The sequence below is a fragment of the Tinamus guttatus genome, unplaced genomic scaffold (assembly GCF_059628265.1).
Source record: "Tinamus guttatus ecotype Peru unplaced genomic scaffold, ASM5962826v1 Tinamus_guttatus_pri_ptg000297l, whole genome shotgun sequence".
Classification (NCBI taxonomy): Eukaryota; Metazoa; Chordata; class Aves; order Tinamiformes; family Tinamidae; genus Tinamus; species Tinamus guttatus.
The window spans coordinates 2,060,027-2,085,173 of NW_028288831.1; the positions used below are offsets into that span (position 1 = coordinate 2,060,027).

At 43.3% G+C, this 25,147-nt stretch overlaps 1 protein-coding gene across 1 annotated transcript in view; it reads right to left on the reverse strand.

Moving 5' to 3' along the window:
* Positions 1-25,147, reverse strand: part of PAPPA (pappalysin 1) — a 177,856-nt gene that overhangs the window by 54,841 nt on the left and 97,868 nt on the right. The window contains exon 10 of the mRNA XM_010212768.2: positions 18,172-18,368. Within this exon, the coding sequence (XP_010211070.1) occupies positions 18,172-18,368 (197 nt within the window). The remainder of the gene's footprint in view (positions 1-18,171; positions 18,369-25,147) is intronic.

The following is a 25,147-nucleotide window of genomic DNA, read 5'->3' on the forward strand; positions in this document are numbered from 1 at the left end:
GGAAAGTCCCATCTCTATAACCAAATTAAAGCAAATGCAAGGATAATCCCTTTAAGTAACCAGTTTCTGTAACTGGAGTCAAGTTCTTCCTACATCCATCATTTTCCATGGCAGGCAGAAGTAGGATGCTTCCGTTCAGTAAAGAAAAAGATTAATCCAAAATGTTGGCATGAGTGAAAAGCCCAGAGAAGAGAATACTTGCATTAAGTATCAGAGAGTCTTGCACTGCCATTAGTATGTAAGATGTGAAAAAGAAGTAGCAAGAAATAAAAGGATTTACACTGAAACCACACAGATACATGAGGCTGCTTTATACAGAAGTAAACATGACTATAACTTTCATTCCCCAAAGAAGAATGAGCAAGAGAATGCCCATAACGCAAAAACTGCCACTGTATTGGAAAGATGCTTCCACCTGAGGGTCTCAGATCACCTGAAGAGCACCTGATAAGATTCACAACACTTTGGTGACTTCACTAACTTAGTAACTTTCATTATTATCTAGAGGAACAGAGATAGAGGGAATCCCTTTTGAACGCAGTGTGTATTAGCAATGGGGTTACGAATGCAACCCAAGAGGCGAAAACATCTCAAATGGCTACGCTAGCCATGCGACCAGCACACAAGAGAGTCTAGGACTGATTACAGAGATCACTCGCACTAGGTGCTAAGTGGAGCCATATACTTCTGGGGACATTATTAAATTTCTTTCCAAGACTGGAGCCTAAACTGAGCAACCTGATGGTGATATGCTGTCAGTAAAGCCATTCCCATAAGCAATTTTCCTGATTATTAAAACAAAAAGAAAACCCTAAAGTGAAATGAGAGAATTAGCAGAGATGTTTTTAATGGTTTAATATGCTATGTCCACTCAGTAATTATGCACAGTACTCCCCCCTTGGACTCGGCAGGCAAAGTCAAGGCAATGTAAAGAGAGCCTGGGAAGGAGAAACCAGATTGGCCAAAAGTGAGGTAATCACTTCTATAATCAGAGTCTCTCAAGGTCCAGCACACAGGAATCTACGGGTAAAACATAAATCAGCTTTAATGGGCTGGAAGAAGATTTTTAGTTTATTTACTTTTGAAAACAACTGGGACCAAAATTCATTGAGGCTAGCCAGTGGATAGTGTTACATTTTACAGCAGAGCAAGGCTTTACATAAACTATCCTTGGCATTTGAAATCCAGTCCAGCAATTTGACATGTATCATTTCACAATTCTCTTTTCTTGCATTTTCAGCAGCCTGTCTCTTGTTGGGAACATGGTTTTTATTTTAATACCTCTCCAGTTCAGGAATTTATCTTACCCACATCTGCAATTTATATGGTCATACAGCACTTTGACATGAACAAAGGTCTCATTACTTTTATATGATTTTTTTTTCTTATTCTTGTATCTTCTCCCACTTTACTGGTCAAAAAAGGTGGTTGAAAGAAACAAGAGTACTGATGTTTGGTGCATTCTAAGCGTCACTTACTGGGTGAGTAAAAACCTGCATTAGGACTCACCCAGACTTTCACCAAAAGTTTGACTCAAACCCAAAATAAACCACTGCTGAGGTGGTTTGGAAACCTCTGATAACTTTTAAATGCCTTGTTTGATTTGTGTGCGTGTGTGAACTGTAGCACTTTCTGGTTCTGACTATTAGCAAAAATCTTAACATTGCATAAAGAGTCTGTGTTTCACACGTGCACCTGAGTTGTGCAGACTCAGTAGATTGGTCTACTTGGAACAGGGTCAGATAAACTACCAGGCCTTCTGAGGCTGATCTAATACTCAGGCAAACAATTCAAAGTGGCACTGGGTTAAAACAGCATTTTATAAGAAGAAAAGGCCTGTGAAGTGAGGGGAAAGTCTACTAGGCATGACAACAGGAGCGGCTACAATAGCCTCTTCTAAACTAGCCGTTATCTAGTAAATTTATCTAGCACAAAAAGGTTCTTTAAGATTTTCCTATAACAATTTGATTGGATAAACTGTCCCAGTCATCTACAGACTCCACCATCTCAACAGGCTCCTCGACACACCTGGTAAATACATATCCTTTTCAACTCTAACCAATAATTGAGTGTCACACAACTGCAAAGTCTCAGAATCACTTGCTAGGATAATCTTTCGCACTTCTGCCTTTAAAGCATCTCTTAGAAGATGACAGCAGTGTGAAGGCACTTATTCCTGCAATCCCATCACTTTTAACCTGCAATTGAACAGTACAGAACAGTGGCATTCAGAGGGAAGACGAGGGCATACACAAGAAGGGAGCATCAGGAGGCCCTGCAATTAGGACATGACAACTCAGTGCATTCCAGTGGGTTGGAAGACAGAGCATCACCTCTCCTCATGGCTACACATTCATAGAAATTCATGTGAACGAGAAATAAATTGTTCCCTAACACCCTCCTGTTTACTACAACGAGGCAAAACAGCAGCTAAAACACCTGACAGCTGCGAGGAGAGAAGACGGATGGATGTACTTTTCATTTCAGGGTGTTACCAAACACTAAAGCATTTGCTTTGAAGAGTGATGGAATCGCACAGGACTCAAAACTTTGCTCACTGGGGCTTATCCAGGTTCTTTGATCCACACAGTATTTGGGATCCATAGAAGCTTCGTATCTGCTCCAAAGTAGTTGGGGAGTACTTGCGTCTACTTACTGGAAGCCCAAATCATACTTCTCCCTAGAAAGTTGCTTTCAATTAAAAGAGCTAACTATGTCTGTTCCTTTCAGAGGGTTCTAATCCAGTTCGTCTCCCACCCACACATTTTGTACACAAACACTGAGAGACAGAATGAACAAGGGCAGAGAGCACTGTGGTATTTTCCCACAAGGGGGAATGCCTGGAGGTTTCCCTTTGACTGATTTATACAACCTTTTGCCAATCACAGGGACAACATGTTCTTCAAACTGCCTCTCCCGTTTTCCTTCTCTTACTCAAGAGGACCAAAGAATGTGTCAGCAGAAAGGGAAAAGTGATATATCAGGAGGTCTTAGTTCATTGCCACATCTAAAACACATTTACTATTGCAACAAGCATCATTCAACTCCTTTTCTTCATAACTTTTAGCTTCCAGGTAATGTGAGAAAATATCAAGGAGAAATTCAGGAAGGATCCTCCTGAATGACTCCCAGCCATTCCTATCCCATGAGCAACAATTCTGTACACATAAATATTGTGGTCAACGTCATGGTCTATTGTCAGCCTCTATCACTACAGGAGCAGTGATGGCTTCCTTTGACTCCAAGCAACGCTACATTATGTTGATCTTTACCTGTTGCAAGCAAGCCACAGGTTAAGGATCACTGATTGGTAGACACTAGACAAGAGCTCAACACAACTGCATCCAGTGCACAGCTCCATTACTAACTTTCTGGTCAGCCTTTAACTTCTCCAGGCCTGAGAAGACTGTGAGACAAGGCTGATATTCCCCCCATTACACAGATACCTTGAGGATAAAAACCATTAGCGCAAACCACTACACCAAAAACCAATAGACAAACAGGTGCAAAGAGGTAACAAAGAAAAGGGACAAATAAGCACAGAGATGTGTGATGGATGTCTCCCCATATGAGTGGGTTAAACACAAATAGGTGTCATCCAGCTCTGTCCTTCCAATCGAACAAGCACAGCCAGACACACAAATCTGGCATACAGCAGTGGCTCTCATCTCTCATATTTTATATCAATATGATCCCAAGTGCAGAAAGGCAAAGCTGCTATTTATACGAGGGATGCAGACCTACTCAACTCTGGCACACAGTCACAAAACTCATGTTCTGCCATTGTGGGGTTTCCTCAAATCCATGTCTTCAAGCTAAGGATGGCAATGAAGAGCCACCATAACTCCGTTTCCATCAGTTAGTAGAGAACAGTTTTCTGAAGGAAAACATTAGAGATGCTTAAAATGCCCTAAATGTTAGACTGTTGCGTCTCCATCTCTCCTTTTACTGGGGACTGCACTGCTGCCACATCTGCACCAAGACAGTCAATCATGTGGGTTTCTGTGTTGAAATATGCTATACACTGTCCCATTTGCAAAACAGCAACCACAGAATGAGCAGGAACAGGATCTATTGGTCAAACCCACATTACCATTTATTTCTGGAGTGCACATACCCTGAATGGGATAGTACAAGTGCACAGAAATACCCACAGGTTTCTTATCAGCCAGTGGAGGCACAAAGAGGACATATTTGTCCTTTGTTTGAAGATCCAGCTAAAGAACAGATTTTGACTATAATAATGAATCCTAATAAATCTACAGTTTTTAGCTGGCTGCCCTGCAGAATATTCTTTATATTTAACTCAACAAATGCCAGATGATCCCAACCATTTACACAAGCAACATTTTAACACATCACCGGCCAACAAAATCTTTACCTCCCCAATATCAGACCTCAAAGATGGGCAGGCACCAAGAGGCCAGACTTTTAAGCCTCTTTTTGTCCTTGCAGATCTCAAGTTAATTTTACCCAAGGATGCAAAACTCCAGTGCAGTTGCTAAATATCAGGAAGGTTCCTGCTTGTTTATTGCCCAATATTATAAGGCAGCTTGACTGCCACATGGACATCACTCAGCAGCACAGACCTCCAATCTGTTCTAAAAGCTGTTCCAGCACTCTTCTCATTTAAGCTAGGAATTGGGCTGGAATTACAGAAAATGAAATTGCCTGTACCAGCGAGCAGTGAATCATTAAAAAGGCCACCATTTGGCTTTCAACAAACACTTCGACAATCATCCAATTTCTATGACCAATCCAAACTTCAGGGGCTCACAGAGCTAAGATGGAAATTGTACATGAACAAGCTTACTCAAGGGACGTCGAGAAATTTTGCTCTGAATTTTCTTCCAGATTCTGGTTAGAAATATTTTAGGACTGGTCCCTTCATTAATATTGGGAATCTAGCATATTCCAGTGCATTGGACTTGTCCTGTCAGAAGTATTAGGTCAATGGTTGGCTGATCAACTTAGAAAACAGGATTGGATCATTTCCGGCTGGCCTCTGAAACTTAAGGAAAACATCCAAAGTTATTTTATCCAAACAGCTCCACATGTCATATATTTAGGCACACTAACCATGAATTTAAAACACCTTGTTGTTGCAGGAAAAACAAACAAATCCTCTTTCCCACTCCTCCCCAGAAAAACATCTCTGAGATTCAGCAGTAGCATATGTTATAAGCAGGTGCAGATAAAAAGAAAGTTTTGTCCTTTTACTTTCAATAGTCTTCCTGCTTATGATTCCTTATAGTCTCCTTCCTCATCCTCCTCAACAGCAACTTTTCCTTACCTCTGATGCCCATAAACTGTGCACCTTCCACTCCAGACTTCCCCTTGTCCTCTGAGTCTGATTCCATCGCAGGGAAATAGTTTTCCTGTGCTGGCACTTTTAAGAGGGCAAGGAATATGCCTTTGAAAATGCAAGTTTACTAAATCTTGTGCTTTGTCTGCTTTTGCCTGTTTTTATTGGGTTACTTAAAGGCCTTAGGGCAAAAGATGAAAAGCTAGCATGGTTGCTTTCCTCCAGGACAAAGGCATGTAGGCAGGTGATCAGCAGAGAAGTTTTATCAACTGGAAGCTGATAAAACTCCTGGGGTAACACACGGATGCTATATTACTCCCAGATTCAGCTGGCTCAGAAGCAGGAGGAAATCTCATCTGTCAATTCTACTGGTGTAATGAAGAACAGAATTTGGCCGTGGGATTGGGAGGCAGATTATGTCTCCTGCGGGACAAAATAAAGCCCTCTTGCCAGTTGCTACGCTCACTTGCAGCACAGCCACTTTCCATCTGGATCTGGAGCAGCTGATGGTATCTGGAGCTTGTAGATTTAGCATTCATTTATCCTGTTACTACTGTTTTCTTAGCAAAGAACCCCAATTTTCAGCTATAGGGTTTTTTTATTAATTTATGCATGTGAAAATATACAGCTGCAACATGGGGATAAATTCCTCTATTGTTACAATAAAAATGATAGCACTTTTTTTCCAAAGGGAGATTTTCTTATGTAGAGAGCTGCATGAAAAAGCTCTGTGATTTACAAATGAGTGGGAAAAGCAAAGGGCCATTTTGTTTTGTCATATAAACTGGGTGAGTTTCAGGAAAGCAAATGGGAGTTTCAGGGTTTTTCTTTAGATGATGTCCCAGATTGCATGTGTAACCAATGTGTGTTATTAACTTTAGCTTTCTCAAAAAATGCAGCTATTTCGGGTCCAAAGAGTCTGCACGAACAGGGTATTTGAATTCTTAAATCATGCAGGCCTGCACTCTTTGAGCTTTCCTTTGAATTTTTGGTATCTCCAAATTCAAAGCAAACTTCATTTAAAAACATTGAGTTCAAATCAAAATCACATAAAACCATAAACTTTACATGGTATACCTGAAAAAACTGTATATCAGTTCTGACTGGCCTTGTATCAAGCCCACATTGGCTTTGACATCCAGCCAGGTGTAATCAAAATATCTAGGATCCTAGCTGGACCTACTGAGGAAAACAACATGGAGTTTTGATTTTGTAACAAAACCCTAACCAGATGATTTTTGCATGGTTCAGAGAATCACTCCAAAGATGTCACTCTATCCCAGAGCCACAAACTATAGGAAAAAAAAAAGAACAAGAAAGAGAAGAAATAATTGTACAAATGTGATTTAATGATCAGCTTGCAGCTTTTGCACAAGTAAATAGTAGAATTTGGAGTTTAGGGGTATAATTTGCGTCTGTTCCTACTTCTTTTGCTAGTCAGCAATGCACATTGAATAGATGGAAAAGGAAACGATAGCTCAAAGTGCACAGTGACCCCGAACACAATCTCATATGAAGCACATGCAGTTGTAACTGGACATTTTGCCATGTGCTCCTGCTTATTCATATCAGGGGGTTGCTAATTATTCAGCACAGCCGTGGGACATAAAGATGCTGCTCTCAGACAGCTACACTGTCTATCCCAGCACTGCCCTGAATTGCATTCTGCTATTGCATTCAAATTTCCAAATACATCTAGAGTTACAAACAGCAGCCAAGTGCAGTCTGCTAGACAGACAGCGTGAAGAACACAGCACCCAAGCAAGACCTTCTCCCTTCAGTTCCGCAAACATGAGTCTTGTTAAAGCTAAAAGATATTTTCAACCAGCAGCAATTGCTCTTGTTTAGAGCCCTCCACACCGCTGCTCACAAATGTGTGAAGGCATTACAGACTGATAAGTGCTTTAGCAGACTGTATATCCATCCACTGGAGAGCAAGGTTAAACAAATACAGTAGCCAGAACATTATTGTTGGCTGCACGCTCGGGTTCCCAAACTGCCTGTCTCTAACTTGAACCAGCGAGGTCCACTGCAGCGAAGCTCGCACGCCAAGGCTGGCGGCGGGGCTGCTATGGCAAAGGAAAACAACCCCCTTCCCTATGTATTTGCCACTGATGAGTGGAGCAGGGGATTTCATTTGGGAACAGTCAGCATCGGAATAACAGGATGTTAAAAGCAGAATATGTGCCACACATTGGGAGCCACTTAAAAACGTATTTTCTTATTGTATTTGTGGATCCAACTCTCTGGATTCATTGTAGCTTTTTCTGGTTTGGCGAGACAAAGTAAGACTGGGCTTGTTATGATGGACTTGGTAACATCCCTACCTTCCTCCCCAGAGCTGGTCCTATAAATTGGCTTGGATGCAGAAAGCACATAGCTACGTAGAAAAAGCCCAAAAGCAACACAACAATCGTCCAAAGACCTTTAGCTTGATGCAGAGTTCTCCATCAGAATAACATACTGGCTGAGACATACAGGGATGCTTAGAAGCACTTGGGCAAAACTTCTCAAAGGAAGAGAGACAAATAGGAAAAAAAAAACAGGCATATTTTTTCAACTAGTAAGGAGAAAGAAAAACATAACACTCTTTGGTTTCAAGCACTGCAGGAATAGACCTGAAGTATCCCTCTACTTAGCCTCACTTCCCCTGAATAGCCCAAGTGCAAATCGGGTATGGTAGCAACTTCCAGGTGGTGGGAGGCACCGCAGGTGCCATCACAGTCTCCGAAGGCTGCACGCTAAGCGTCGCCTCTGGCTGAAGCAAACAGCCGTGCAGTGGTTAATGTCAGCTCTGGCCACACGATCCCATTCAGAAAAGGTCAAAAGAGTGATTTTTCATTTAAAAACATCTCTGTGTTTAAAGAACAAAACTTTCTCATGTGCAGAAAACCAGGGGTTTCCACTGCTTTTATTTTCAGAGGTTAAAAATCATGTTTTTTGGTTTTGTTTAGGGTTATTTACCACGTAAACAGCCTGTACAAACCGCACGCAAGCCTCCACACAAGAATAACTGGGGGTGCAGATCTCTCCCTCGGCCTTCTTTTCCCTCTCGAAGCTGCACAACTTTCCGCAGCATGTTCATGCTGAGCCAGCCAGCCAGCCGGTTGTTGTCCTTCATTATATGAAGGCGTACACATGCCTCAAATCCTAAGGGTACACGTCTGCTCTGGCCTGTCAACAGGCTTTAATTGGATACATCCAGGGAGATGATGCATTGAGAAAAGTCACTCTGAATGCAGCAGCACAAGGGAGGGATGCTCGCGAGCACAGCAGGGCCGAGCACCCGTGCGATCGTGCAGGAGGGCCAGTGCGTGCAGTCGCGGGGCGACGGCTATGGGTACATTGTGGCCATCAAAGCGTCTTGGTTTCCTATGCAATTGCTCAGCCATACATCAGTGCGTGCTAATTAAAATTAAACTCCCCAGCGGCTTGTTTTTCTTAATACCTGGAGGCATGGCTTGTGGGATACTAATTCAGCAGTTCCCCTTTACTTCCCTGGGATTTTCCAGCTGTCACTCCGAAAGCGCTAATGACACCGCTGTCGCAGGAGCAAATTCCTCTAAACGATTTGGACCATCCAGCGAGGCTCTTAGTGAAACAGCTGCCAGTTGCTTCCTTTGGCATGCGACCATTCACATCTGCATCCAAGCAAGGTTTTGCTGCAGGTGCCTGGAAAACCTGTGGCTTTTATCTGATGCTCTGAGCAGCGCTGGGTGAGCTGATAAGCTTCAAACTCAAGTAGATTAAAGCAGACGACCACTTAGAGCATTTCCTTCACGAATGTCCCAGGCTACCAGGCAGTTCCCAGAAACCCCCAGCTGCTCCCAAAAGGAGCTACCATGGGGATTCAAGTGCAAGCATCATCTGTGAGAGGAAGCTCATGGTGCCTTCAGCCTCCCTGTCTCCCCAGAGTAGTCTCTGAAAGGATGGAGTGGGAGTGAAGGGGTGGAGGAGCTCACAGCTGCTGGAACCTCAGCCTTTCCCACCAGAAATAACTGCTGGGACACAGTAAAATTTCCATACAGCAAGGCTCTCCTTTGCAGTAGGTAGAGATCAAAGGGTAAATACACTGCAGTGCATCAGGCAGTGATCTACTTTGCTAGAAAGGTAGATTTCCAAAGCTATTTAGATGGAGAAAAGTGCAAAGAAGGCTCAAATGGAGTTTCAAAAACACTCAACAGGTTAGAAACACAGTGGCCAGTAGATGCTTAGGCACCTCTGTAAATACTGAACTGCAGCTTTCACTGCTAAATGCACAAGTATCAGAAGAATTTGGCTACAATGGTCCTCAAAGTTCCCAAAGTGCTCAGCATCACGACTGATCCACCGACCAAATGGCTAGCAGACCATGGTGTTTTTCTGAAATGAAGGCTTTTCCCAGCAAGTAGGTACATGCACACACAGATGATAGCACTGACCACGCAAATAAGGACTTCCTGACACACAGTAAATGTCTGCAGCTCACTCTAAGGAGAAACCTGGGCCTGCAGAGCTTCTGCTGACAGCAGCTAGGCCCATTTACCAGATCAGTGAATCACATCTACTTACCACATTCCCAACCGACATGGCTTCAGAAGACACTGACTCTCAAACCTTACAGACAATACTCCCAAAATCAAGATCTACTTGAGGGATCTTCTACAGTGAGGGCTCTAACTGAGACATCAGGATTTGGGAGAGACCTATAGTAGCTCAAGAGAACATCCAAACGGTCCATCCATTCTTTTATATATTTTTTAAGGAAAAAGCAGCTGTTTGCAGGTAGGGACAGCAGTCTTCACTTGAGAGACCTTCTAATATGGAATACTTTCAGGACAGTGCTGAAGTACCATCCTCCAAATTCATGCCTTTTAGAGACATCTCAAGGCGAACACCCCAGAATTGAGTGGCATTTGGAACGGAAGGTCTTCTCATGACAACGTGGGCTTACATGCCTACAGTGCTCTGAACAAGTAGTGCAGACAATCCTTCATTTAAAAGAAAAAATAAATTCTCTGCTGCTGGCATGAGAAAGTTTACTTTCAGGCTTAAAGAAATGATCGTGTGGTTTTGAGGATGGCATTCCGTTCTGCTGAAGAATAGCGCCCTGACTGTCTGTATATCTGTGGCCTTGTAGCTACATTACAATCTTGGAGAGCTCTGTTTACATATTTTACATGTTTTCTTGTGCAAAACATGAAACCAAATTACATAGTAAAGGCCATTATGGCTTCACTCTTGCACCCTTTTCCATCCTCGCTTTCTGATCATTTGCTTTAATTCCATCCAAAGCAGTTGACGGGGTATTTTTTAACTTTCCCTCATTGACTAGCAATGCTTTAGGCAGGTTTCTTCACAGTTGCACAGGGAAATCATGCAGAAGCTGGTGAAACTATATGACGGGGGAGTAGGGAGACGACGGCTGGGGCGGGGGTGGGCTGAGAAACGCCGAGAACCCTTCACGCATGAACAATGCAGACGTGTCGATGCATTTATGCAAAATTGTTCTGCTCTGAATGGAGAGGGACCCACGGCAAACAATCCGGATGGGATGCAGGGGAGCGATCCCACGCTCGCGGCTGGACATGCTCTGCATCTAAAGGGTTCGGAGCAGCAACAGCAGATGGAGAGAGTGGCAGGTTGAGGGGCAAGGGCCGAGGAGGGGGGTCTCCTTTCAGGCGAGCGCATGCTAACAAGCCCTGCGATTGTCGTGGGGTCCTGTTTTCCATCTCGCTGATGACAGAGGGGGTTCCGAGTTGTTTTCCATTACAGTGTGTAATCTGGGTGGGTGGCTGGGTGTACAGCAGATAAGATCATTAAATGATACACTAGTTCCTAAAGAAGCACATAATCCTTATTGTTATCCAACAATATTACTTCCTTGTCCGTCTTCTCCTCACTTCTAACAACAGCAAACCACATGGAATTCTCTCTCATTTTCTTTGTGGTAAATATCTCCTTGTTCTAGGAATATGGGACAAATTTCCCAGCACCTGAGGATTTTGGTTTGACCTTCATCTCTGCAAAGGTCAGTCTGAACCTCTCTGAGAGCACTGATGGCTGCTTTGCTCTCTGCATCATCCTTTGTTTCTTTTATCTATTTTCTGTACCGTACACAAAGGGAACACAGTGTACCAGCCCTTGGTACTCACTGTTCTGTTCCCCATAGATGACTTGCACATGTGCTCTTGAAAAATTATTATAAAAACTAGCGGGGTGTGGGGGGGTGCGGGTGGAAGAAAAAAATCCCTGGAGTGTTTGGTAAAATTGCTTGGAATCTCCTCTGACATCTCATTGTGTTCTCTCTGTCCTCCCCTAGACAAATCAGCCAGAGGCTACGACATCAGCCATGGAGTAGGAAGGTTTACTCCTGCCAGGATCAAATGAGCACTGAAGGAAATGGGGGATGAAGGGGAGAGGAGAGAACCATGTTTGTCCTAACAGGGGACAGGCACTCAAGTGACGGACAGCATGCACTTTTCACCAGCCAGCTCTGGTGGGTACTGCTGAACGGGTAACCATCTTTCTGAACCATCTCTCTGCAAACCAGTCTTCTCCATGTCCCTGTGTATAGAAATGCCATTTTTTGCATTTCGTTTTGCTTCAGAGACCTCCTGAAAATAACAAGGTACTGCTAAACAGGAGCCACAGTCCTGAGGTTATCACCTGTAGCATCCCTGGCCTGGGTGCCCTTCACACAGCCCATGTCTCAAAGGAGATGGAACTGCCTGGGAGACGGGGGAACGATGAGCAGTGGAACTCCCCAAGCAAACCACCACAGAGCCACGAACAAGATCACCTCCTTTGGCAGGAGGATTGCAAAATCCGGCTTTCCCAGTCAGACAGATGGGAAATAAGATTTCTAAACATGTGAGCAAGGAGTCTGTGGAATAGTTTTCCAGTCATTTTGTACTGGGAACAAAAGCCAAACTGTGTTAGGATAAAGCCTGATTATTTCACAAACGGGATGATGCGAGGTGACTGACAGTATTGAAACGCAGTGGATTTAATGACCCCAGAGCCCCTTCCAGGTCTGCATTCCCAGAAACCAAGCCCCAGCAGGACCTGAACACAGTTTTCTTTTTCCTTTTTAATTCAAGATATGCACATTTCCTTTTCAAGAATTACTGAATTTCCTAGTCCTGGCAGGATGACCAGGAACAACGCACATAATGCCTGCACTATCTCTGAGGAGGCTTGGTGTTCAATTCTCCAATGGTAGCTTTACCTTTCTGAGCTTTGATTTCCCCATCTAATAAATGGAACAAATATCTCTTCTTCCTACTAGTGTGGCTGCAATAGGGCTTAACGAATCTGCATTCATCTGAAAGCTATGACAAATATTATTACTTAAGCCCCGCATTCTTATGGGAAGGAAGATCCCCTCAAGATCCCCAGCCTGAATTTTACCTGATGGTTGAGTCAAGGCTGGCAAATGACTCAAACCTGCTTCAGGTAGGGCTGGAGGATGCCCTCAGAGCAGAGCCTCTGCAACACCCTACCATCTCCGGCTCTGTGGCAGGAGAAGGAGAGAGGCTGGGATGCTGATGTGTCAGGACAACGTGCTCTGAAGCCTCCAGGTGACACAGTAAACAGGGCGTTCTGTAATATCTGAGGAAGGATTGAAATAGGATTAAGATTTGGGCTCCCTTCAACTACATTTTAGTTTTGGAGCTTCTGTAACCTAAACTGATGCTTTCTGGTGGATCAGCCAGCAACTGGAAATCTGCTCAGATGAGTTCAGCAAACCTACATTCCTTTCACAACAGAATGAGCAATGTCCAGTTCATCTTTTTCCAGAACTGGTCTCTGATCACTCATGGTTCCTCCATTAATGGTTTTTCTTAGTGGGATTTTGTTCTCATCCTCTAGAGATCAGCAGTTCAAAGCCTGTCTCTGCTATAAATAACAGAGACATTTGCAAAGCAAATCATCTTATTAAAAATGGGGATTTTTTTATCCCTCCAACCACAACAAAACTCTTACCGTTGAAGAGCAACAGGACTTGGCTGAGAACTGGGAAGTTCAAAAAGGGCCACTTACAGAGCTGACAGACAGACACCCTCCCTCTTCTCAGCAGCTCACCCCGAAGGAAAGGAATGGCATCTCCATTAAAAGTTGCAGGTTTCCTCTCTCTCCCACTCTTGGTCAAGATTACTCTATTTATTGGCTTTGCTAGATCTTTGGGGAATCATCCTCAGAGTTATATTTATTGGTCAAAATAAAACTGTATGGCAAAGAAGTTCAGCATCTTTTTGTTCAGTTGTGCTATGGTATTTTTTTACCAGCTTGGGAGGCCTTGCTCTGCCATGTTATTTCTTCCATTATTCAGAGTGTTTCCCCACTCCTGTCTTTCCTATTTTTTTGTGGGAAATTTCAGACATACTTCAATTCTAGACATCTTCCTACTGCAGATGGAAGAATAGCCTTGTTGCAGAGTCTGGGCGAGTGCAATTATGGGAACTGCAATAGGGGCAGGAGGGGGCCTCTGTTTGTGGGAAAGATGTAATAAAAATCCTCTTCCACAACTTCTTACTCCATAGGAACCCCTGTGGGGTACCCAGAGGGAAAACACGGATGTTAGTCTGGGAACAAAAATTAATCGCAGGATCTGTCTGTACCCAGCGGCATCAGGAAAGAGTCTCCTTTTGATTAACTGGCTGAATTGTGTCTTCCCATACAGGGGAAAAACAGGTACTAGCAATGACATAAGGAGATAGATATATAGTGACTTGTTCTAATCAAATTCTGCACAACAGGGAGGATATGCAAGGAAAGTCATGGCTATTAAGGGCTGTCTCCTTAAACTGGCAATGCAAATACCATCTTCCCAGCCTTGTGTACATGTTGCTCTAACGGGACCCAGTAGCTTCCTGAAAGTGCAGCTCTAAAGATGCAACTATTCTTTAGTCCTTTCTTATATTTCTCTATTACAAGCATTTAAAGGCTTGAAAAGAAACCACAAATGAATCAGTTCTCCAGATCAGGAACGACATCTGCAAGGGATGAGAAGAAATGACATCTCCAGCCTTGCGTGGTTACTCTGCACACACCAGCCTGCCGCAAACTCCTCTCTCCGAAACCGCAGAGTGCCCAACCGAGGAGCTCCAGGGTAAAAAACCTTCTTGAAACCTGCCTATCCAAAGCCATCCTGCTTGTACAACCTACAAGAGACAGAGAGACCAACACACTAGTTAATGCACTCACACAGCGCTACCTGTGACAAGAGAACACTTGTGTGCAATGAGAGCACTGAGATAGAGCTCCTAAATGTCATTTCAAAACCCTGATTTGTTGAACCTTCCAGGAGGGCAACGCCTCCTCCCTCTCACATTGGCCTCATCTATCCCATCCGTTCCTCCTAAGCACTTTTCACTGATGCAGCTCTCCCAGGGGGGTCATCCAGGTAGGCTTGTTGGCTTGTTAAACTCATTGCTCACACCCAGGTGTCTTTAAGCTGTCAACAGGACATATCCTACCCCCTCCTACTGGCAGTGAGAAGGCTGCTCCTGGCCAGATCCAAACAAGCTGGAAAAGCAGTCCCCAGGGACTTCCAATACGGAAAAAATTGCAGCTATCCACAAAACAGATTCGAGTCCAAGCATCCTTTGTCTGTGTATTTATGCTTACTGGATCTGCACTCTAGCTAGTATAAATCTGCCCAGTGCTACAGACTTTTTGTAGTCTTTGCCAGCTTACACCAGCTGATGACTTAATGCTAATCAATCAGTAATCTTTAGCACAAGAAAGGCCCTGAGAAGTAAACAGTGCTGTGGAAAACACCACACAACCAGCACATCAACATTGATAATATTTCACACACGGTGGATAGCAAAGAGGGGCTGTTTACAAGCTCGCAGCAAGAACGGGAAGAAAAAGAGCAGGCCAAGAGCCTGTAAACCCCATATTGCTGAACTCCTCATGCAGCCCAGAGCTGGTACCAAGCAGCATCTGCTTCGAGCATCTGCTGAGGACACCAGATTAGAAATCAAACTGTAAAAATAACCTGCATTGGTGCAAGTGTTTCTGTGATGGTACGAAGTTGCTGACTGGTCCTCTTTGGCTTTAAATACGATGCTGTCAGTACTAAGAATATTTCTTAATCAGCACAAAAGAGTGGCTGCCAGGAAAGTAGAAGTGGCTGACTATCAGTTTTGCTTCTGCAGAAAGAGGGATTGTTTAAAGGGGGGCTGTGTGACCTCTGCATTTTTCAAGTGTGTATCTCTTTGCCAAGACCATGTCATTCTTTGTAAGCATTGTGTTTGTTCAAAACAAACCTTATACTGTGAAGTCGTGTTTTTTTTCCCCTCCCTCAGTATGTTGCTAATCCACAATTTCATACTAACAAGTAACAAATCAGCATTTAAGATTCACTTCTAAATAATAAGCAAATGGGTGCATCCTAGTTCTGAGGACCAAGCAGCCTTGGAGAAGGAGGCAGTGCCTTTGATGAAATGCTAGTAAACAGAATGGGAGAGCAAACAGGTGTGGGACAAGCAGTCTCAGCGGGAATCCTCAATATCAAGCAAGTGCGCTCAGATTTCTGCTCATAACCCATCCTACAACACAAGCATGCTGGCAGATATGAGTAACACCTCAACAGCAAGCAAACCTGTGATACTTAGCCCTCATAAATAGCCTAGGCAAAACTATGACAGAAATGCAGCCACAAGAGAAATGGGCTTCAGATGGCTAGAGAGGAGAAACATTTTAAATCAAGGAAGACATACTTAAAATGCTTTAAAGCACCTTGAGAGTGCCAGGACACTTATGGGAAACGCACATGGTTAACAGTCATCTTATGTATCCTGTATATTACTGTGCACTGCACTCAAACATATCTTCCGTGATATTCTTGATGAGAAGCCAACACAAATGCCACTCAGATTAATCAGGAAGCTACCGAGCAACAACATGAAAAGTTTGCACAACACCGGCAAACACACAACCTTCTCTGAAAGATAGCTGGATGAGGAAGGGTGCCCTTTCATCCACAGAAAAAAAACCCTAAGGCCCAACGATTCTGCAGATAATGAAGCCAAAGGTTTACACATCAGCAGTCATTACATGCAGTGATTAGAGGAGATCTTAGGTTAATTTTCCTCTTGTCCAGTCTTCTAGTTAACAGACTGATGACCTGCTGTCCCACCTAACCTCTCCAGAGTGACAAGTCAGGTGCTCTTTCACAAGCTCTGAAGCTGCCTTTTTCTTAGGGAAAACAAAGACTCCCTCAACATATATGACTACAAAGGTCAATGAACCCCAGGCACTCAAACTGGTGTAATAGGACCAGCTGAGCTAAAGCAAAAATTCATTTTGCTGGAAGTAAATAGCACACTGTTATCTCTCCAGGGGCCAGCCAATAACAGAAGGCATGTTCCCATTCACCATGCCGCTGTGAGATATGCCAGTGTTTTGCCTATAAATACAACAGCTTTTTTTTTTTAACAAGGCTGTGACAACTTCATCTCATCTGGGTACAACAAACATGCTTGAGTTGTGGCTACACAGCACAGCTTTTTGTTGTGCGTGTGCCTGTTGTCTTTAACTCCACACGATCATGTGTTACCTGCTGCACAGAACAGCAGTGGAGAAGGAGCAAATCAAGCACCTACCCATAGCGAGTGCCTTGGGACAAGCACATGAAGAAGCACCTCAGCAGCAAACAGTGGACTTCGGACTAGTCTAGAGCATAGAAAGCTCAAACAATAAAAAAGCTAATAAGGCACTGGTAGGGGTCCAGGGGAAAGTTCCTTTTACAGTGTGAAATAATAATTGAGACCATGACAAAAAGGCAATACTGGGCTCAGGATTTTGTCTTGGTACTATGCCAACTAACCACGCTTGATGCATTTAAAGCTGACCTGGTCATTAATTTGTTACAGACTTGTGCAATGTGAACATGGCCAAGTCTCTTGGATAAAGATGTTTTCTCTTGCAAGCCAAGTGGAAACGCTTAGCATTTACTATTCACAAAGAAATCTGCTTGTCATATCTGTAACACTGCATTCCTCCTTTCACTGCCCACTCAAGGCACCTTCCAGATAATAAGACTGGAAGAATGACTTTATAGCATCAAACCGAACGTCCATTTAGTCCAGTGGTCTGTCCCTGCAGATGGACAACAGCAGATGCTGAGGAAGGAGGAATGTAAGAAGCAGTTCTTACATGTGATGATAATTCTCTTGCTGTAGCCACTAAAATACAACAAGCAATGGGGACTTTCCTGAGCCAGAGGGTTACATCTGGACTGCTGCATCTGCACTGTGCCGAGCTCTGTTTCCCAGGCATTTATCTAGTATCTTTCTGAACCGATTTGAATCTAATTCTTGCAGGCAGATAAAGGTAAAGTTATAGTAAATTGAGCTATTTATGTTGCAATGAAGGCATATAAAAAGAGGGGGATAAAACTAATGAATGGCTTTGGGAATGGATGGAACCTTTCTGAGAAGAAAACAACTGGGGGCTTTTACGAAACTGGGTGGCAGAAAGTACAAAACTATTAAACAAAAATACTCATTTGTATTGTTCAGCATTCACAGAACTCATTGTCAGAAGATAGCACACAGTGATGTGACTGTAGAGAGAGCTCGCCTAGTGCTTTAGGTGCTGATATCTGAGATGACTCCTACACATGTTATTGAATCAAACAAGTCACAACTTCATCCAGGACAGAAGTTTTTAAACGGATGATAAAAACAGAATTTCATTCCATTGTTACTAAACAGGCTCACAAAGAGAAAAAATGCTGTCAGGAGCCTTTCTTAGTGGAGCTATGAGGGATAACATCACACATTAATGCTAAATATCAATTTATGTTCACGGAAATTGCTCACTGCTGGACTGCATTTTTCAGAGCGGGGAAAGGAATATTCTTTTCTTACCTGGGTTGCTGCTGGCTGACCACTCACCACCCATCCTGGACACTGCTGGTCACTGTGATGTGAGACAGAGACGTTGGAAGCCCACTGATCGAGGAAGCCTTTGGGAGTGTAAACTCCACAGTCTTTGATGCTGGTCATTTGCTCAAATTCCTCACATACTCCATCCCCATCATGGAAGTAGCATCTGCTAGGTTCATCTGCCAGAAGAAATCAAAGAAGAGAAGTCACAAAGGAATTGCTACATGTAATTAAAGCCTCCCTACTAAGACCTGATAGTAGCAGTGATGATGTATACGCTGGTCCAGGTTCTTCGGGAGCAAAGGTTTTACACCTTTGATTTTAAGAAAGAAAAAAAAAAGTCACTGTTTGTACTGAGCAAAAAAAAAAAAGAAAAAATCCTGACTCAATTTCTAACTTATTTTTTTTCTGCTTAACTTCTTCTCAAAGGACAGCAGAAAGCAGACAAAGTCAATGTGGCCTATAGCATAACTCCACTGACTTGGAAGGCATGAAGCCAACAGAGTGTCGGGTCCACAACATTGCCCTCTTCATTCTCAAAAATTATCCACAAAATAACAACAACAACAACAACAACTGCATTTTTAGGTATGGAGAAAACAGCCAAGTTCACAGCCATAGTGACCAAGGGCCAAGAAGATCTGCTTGTCCAAAGAACAGATACAGCATGCGCAGTGTGAGGGCAAGCTTGCCACATACACACACAGCTTCAACCAGCGTGACTCAGATTTGACCTGAAAGGATCAAAAGCAGCAGGAGACTTTATTATCTTTGTCCATTTATTCTGTGGCTTCTCTAATGAGGCTGCCAACAAAGATGCCAAATTTTTGAGGCTGTGTCTGTAACACTGGCCCATTAAAAACTGAACTGAGATCCATCTACTCTTTTCAAACAGACTGCATAGCAATAATGACTTTCAGTCATTAGAGTACTCTGTGAAATGGAAACCTTTGACCTGTTGGTATCCTATTTGGTATTGTATTATCATTGCCAGTCCCCAGAGGTATCCAGTTCTGACAGCCTGTTGTATTTTTGTCTAGCAAATACGCCTGCTGAAGAAACGGTAGGAAATTAGCCAGAGCTGCTAGCTGGACTGATGGAAATGATCCCTGAGGAGAGCCTTGTCGGTAGCATTGGACTATCTTAAGCTAGGTGTCAGAAAATCCAACGGCTGCTCAATTTTGAGCCACTTCCAAACTACTAAATCCCCTGTTTATTTTTCCTCCTAGTTTACACAGTGAAATACCATCATGAGCCAGAAAAAAATCAGTTTATTGCAATTCAATTATTTAATGACTCTCTCTCCTCTTCCCCTCTCTTCCTCCCAATCCCCTGTGTAAAATTCCAGGTCCTTAAGAGAATGTGTGTTTGAAAGAATGGAGAAGTACATCAGGAAAGAATATCATTCTGGTTTCGTTTCATCGGGACCGCCGTGGCCAACTTGTGGACGTGGATAAGCATAGGGAATTGTGTATTTGCCGGGCCAGTACTCTAAGCTGGCGAAAATGAGCCAGTGTGAAGCTGGAAGCTGTTCAGCTGTATGAGTGCAGCACTGTGTCTGAGCTAATATTCCAGGGGTGGCCAAACTTCTTGACCCTACAAGTCACATCCTAAAATCTTCTTATGGCTGGGAGCCACCAAACATATACCACACACCTCGAAGAGCTTGGAGGAGGAGCAGTTCAGAGAGGCTTCCCAGACAAAAGATGACAATGGCTCCCCAGGGTGTCCCATTACTCCAGGGTGGGAGGGGACCAGGGTGGATGTGCAGATGGGCCCTAAGGCAACCCAGCAGTGCTGGCCTCAGCAGGGCTGCTGCTTTGCCTCCTCCCACGGCTGGATTGCCCAACAGCCCTGATGCCACCACAGCCCTGCTACCCGTCATATGATATCAACCCAGCTGGGAACGTGTACTTGAACTGCTCATGAACCAACCATATGTGCCCTGAGAGCCACAGTTTGGCCATCCTTGCAATATACCTTGTTTCTCAGCAGGGCTTTTTAATGCTGGCACAGTGCCACACCGATGTGGCTCATTCATCCCTGGAATGGAAATGGTTTGTGTCTAGTCAGCTCAAGTAAGGCGAACAGTTAACATGTTAACGGTGATGGCCATGGAGACAAATTTTTGGGTCTCCTACCTCAAACCTCTGCATTTCAAGTTCTGCTCATCTCTCCTTCAGAGATGTATCAAAACATGGAGAGAAATCTCTGCCATGCCCAGGAACCCTGCACACAGAAAGTCATCTCACCAGCTTCAGAGCATTATGTCCCAGTTTGAGCAAAAGCATGAGCAGAAATCTTTAAGAAATATTCCACTCTAGAAAGCCTTGTGGTCAGCAATCAAAAATCCTCAAAAAAAAAAAAGTCCCAAGCATATGAAAGTATGTACTTTTGGGAAAAAATAATAAAGAGTTTGCCATTTTAGGAAGAGAGACTTATTTCTGTAAAAAGAAAAAGAAGAAATAGAAATACCATATTAAAAAAGATCCAAGCTTTGCCGATAAACACATGCATTGCCAGCTACATATTTACAGTGACACAACACTGGCAACCAAACCCATTCCGCTACATATCCATGTTGGCAGAAACGTAGATATACAAACACATTTATACTCACTATATGTAACCTTCATGCAAAAATCCCACCGATACAAACATACAGTCAGAAACACACAGTCTAATTTTCAACATACGCATGTGGAGAATATTTCCCTTGTCTTCCTGAAGCACAGACTTATTTTCATGATAGGCATTGAAGCGAGCACATTTATATAGCCAACATACTCCTGCACTGGCTCCAAATGTTCCCTCTTAATGTGATGATAAACGTAATGGGCTTCTGATAAGATCATGTGTTTGGGATAAAAGAATACTCAAGACCTACTCCAATCAGATGACTTAATTCATACTCACATGGATGGGAAGGCAGCCTTTGAATAGCTGTGATCCAGGCCAGTGTGTGATCCTAACAGAGGCTAATTTGTTCCTGATTATGCTTAAGACCCCAATAAATCTGTCTGCTCGGAGTCTGCAAAACCCGAGGGAGGAACCGAATGGAGAGACTGAGATGTCTGAATTAAATGGAGACTGCCTAAATGATTAACAAAGTCTTACTGAACTGCACTGTCATGAGCCTTTCTGCAGTGCTAGTCCTAGAGAGTCGCTGCACCCTGCTCTGCAGCACACAGTGGTTTTGCTAGCTGAACAATACTGCTCATGTAAGCCAAGAGAAGATCAGGAACACGGTTGCTTTGGGGTACATTAAAACATGGTGGGGGAAAGCAGCTTTACAACTGTCATTTTCCTTTAAAGAAAATACATAATTCCTACTTCTGGCAAGTCATTTGGAAGAATGCAAAAGACAGTACATTTATAGACTATGAATTTTCTACTTGACATCAGAGAGGAACTTTTCCAGATCATTCCCAGCTCTTGTTGAGGGCACTAAATGCCATATTTCCATACCAGTGCAGGGTGCCTTTTCTGTTCTTCTCTAGCAATACACAAAATAATATCAGTTATTTTCTGTCACCAGAGAGGTCCACAGGCTACAAAAGAACAGGGGAAGGCCCTGGTCATGTCCTGTTGGTCCTATATTGCCTGAGTCATAGCGGACTTCTCGATGTGATGTTGAAAATGTTTTGAATCAGATATGAAGCAGATGAACACGAAGCAAATCTGATTTGACCTCAAGGTAAAATGACTTCATAAAATTAAAAAGCAGTTGCCTGCAAATCCAGCTTAAATCTAGAACAGCAAAGCATCTGCAGGCACAGCACCTGGCAGCAGGACACAGTGTCTCTGGAGGTTTACAACAGATGCTTCTGGCTCCTGAAGTCAATTCTGGCTATATTTGTTCAGGCAATCCCAGCTTGTCTTTTTTTGATGAAGCTCTCATTGAAAGCTCTGGAATTATGGGGCCAGAACGATCTCCCCATTTTGCCCTTGCTTTGAGCTTCTGGGAAAAGGAAATCTCCACTTCCAGTCCACTGTGATACCGTAGAAATCCTAAATGCCACGTGGCAGCTGTCACCTGGAGAAAGGAGGCTTGTTAAGCAACCAGACTGGCAACACATGGCCTGTTTTCCAAAACTTGCCAGCTATAACTAGGCTTCAAGATCTGGAAGAATGTTGGAGGTATTCTATACTGTACTAGAAAATGATGCTTACATTGCTTCTTGCTTCTTAATCTACTCAAGCACAGTGGAAAACACAGCATTTTGTATGTTCCCTTTGCTGGGGTTCAGAAATGAAAGCATGCACAGAGTAAAGCAGATGACAGAGAATACCTGGAAAGTGCCTAAATTCACGTCTGGATGAACAGCTAGCTCTGTGTCATAGCTACCTGTTCAAAGCAAGGCCAGATAAAATCCAGTGAAACTAATGCAGTCTGGTACACACCAGGAAGCAGACATGCAGAGTGTACACTTATCTGTGACAGGCAGCCTTCCACATTATTATAAAAAAGAGTAATAAAACGAGAGAGAGAGAGAGAGAGAAACAAATCCAATTCATAGCACAGGGCACATCCTCAGATGTGGCTTTTAATGTCCGAGCGGAATGGTCAAAGTGCTGGGGACACACTCAGCACAGCTTCCTGTTTTCAGCTAGAACACAGTGATTGGCATCAGCATAGCCTTCTTTTGTGCAATAACTACTATTTTTTTTTTAAGGCTAGACAAAAAAAGGAGTATTTTTAAGCTCAGCTGTTTATTTAGGGATGTTTCCAACTATAACAAGCCTCATACCACATAACTATTCGTCCGAAAAGAAAAAAAAAAAAAAAAGAAAAAGCAGGGGGACAAAAATGCAGCGGCGTTGTCTCAGAGTAACAAATTCTTGGAACACAGAGAACTTCACATCTTAACCCCTGAAAGGTCTGTTCAAAGCTCCCAGGGAGGTAAGGTCTTGCCAGCCTTTTCAAACACTGTGAAGGCCAAATCGCAGAGAGGCTCAGTGAAGTCAGCAACTTCTGTGGAAGCAGGACTTGACCACACTTAATCAGCACCTCCAGCTACAGTGTTTACTTTCACTGAGGAGAAGAAACAGATCCAGGGGTTTCTGTGGCAAAACTAGAAGTGGTTCCACTGGAGATCACTTGCAACTGGGAACTGAGGGATAGCAGGATCTGCATCACTTATTCAATGGACATTTCACCTTCGACTTCAGTGGAAACAGGGTGAAAAACATGGCCTTCTTCCAGGATATCTGTTAATCTCCTCTTTAATATTGAAGACGACAGAGATATTTCCTGCTTAAGTAAAATATGAGAGTTATTTTCCTTCCCGGATATTCAGCTTTGAAAAGAGGAAAACCATTACACAGAAACTCGGATAGACCTTTCCAAGTAAAGCTGCATATCAATAAACTGTGATGTTTTTCTTCAATGAAATAAAACAGGCACCTTGGAAAAGAAGTAAATGGGGGTGTTGCAATCTACTGTGAAACATTCAGGGGCCTCGCAAAAGGCTTTTACCATCGTATATGACAATCATGTCTGAGCATCTCCTGAACTGAATAGGCCAGCATAAGGCATTTGTGCAGCACAACTCACTCGTAATTCAGCTACTTTTTAGAAATACATTCCTGGGCTTGTCCTTTGTCTGGCGTGACTCGGCTCGCTGGTATGATATAGCGGTCGGAGCACAATGATTATGCAATTGATCTGCGGGCTGCAGACAGATAAAATTACAACTCCTTCTCAGAGCCTGGAACTGAAACTTGGTATTTCACCTCCAAGAACACAAAGCTTTGTCACTTAAGCGAAAGGATATTTTCCATAGCTGGCAGTTGTAGTAAGACCTTATCTGTTCTGCGGCTAGCCAACAGGAGCCAATATCACCTTCCCTCCACTCTGAGCAACCAAGCATATTATAAAAGCACTACAACATACATCCCGTTAACACCTAATCTTGTTTTCCTCTGCGTATGTTTGGACAAACCAGAAAAGTGGAGCTGATAATATATCAATATTTCCTTAGTCCCAGAGGACTTGCACAGATTTATTAATGTCAGACTGGAAGTTCTTGAGATTTCTGAAATGCAAGGCGGCAACAACTTTGACCCAAAAAAAAAAAAAAAAGGACAACCAGTGTGTCCCTTCTTGACACCTTTCCATGTCTAACAGGCATGGAAGGAGCTCCTGAGGGGAAAAAAAGAAACGGCGTAATTCACTAAGAAAGACAAAAAAGGAGTTTATGGGTGTGGGGGGGATGTTATTGCAAAGGCAGGTCTTGAGCTCAGCATCATCACCTGATCACAGCAAGTTGCTATTGAATCCTAGAGGAAACTCCAAGGGAGAAACATGACTGGATGTGGAAGACTTTTTGTCCCATGAAGAGAGTAATGTGTGAAAGGCACAATATGCAAGGAAATAGTTCTCTTGTTGGGATCTAATAGCTATGTGGCAAAAACTGAGGCTGGATTTAGCTGGGCTAGAGTCACTGGCCTATGGCAAAACATAGACTAATACCACCCCTGCCCACAATGTTCCATCCTTCGTAGTTTGCTGACCGAGATGCCTGCTCTTTTGGCCTTTGCAGTTCAGCTGGTCCTGCTAGGACTGCACTAGTAATGATGACAGTCTCTGAAAATCACTCTAAGAGACTTTTTGACAATGCTATTATTACTAACTTGTCAAATAAGTGCTTGGACATTCTGGAACATGCATCCACACTTCCAGGAACTACAGGAAACAGCATCAAAGTATTTGCCTTAAGCTGAAGGAGTTACACAAACACTATCTGAATAGCTCCAGCCACTAAATTCATTGCTATTTGCTATGAAGTTCTACTATAGATTCTCAGCTTTATCAACAGCAATACTCTTTCCCAAAGTGCTTGGTCAATGCTTTACTTTTATTGATATTCCGTGAGATGTTGAGTTCCTTGCAAAGTGGTTCACTTTCTACATGCAGTTGGTCTGCTCAAAACCCTCAGCAGGGTCAGCCAAGGCT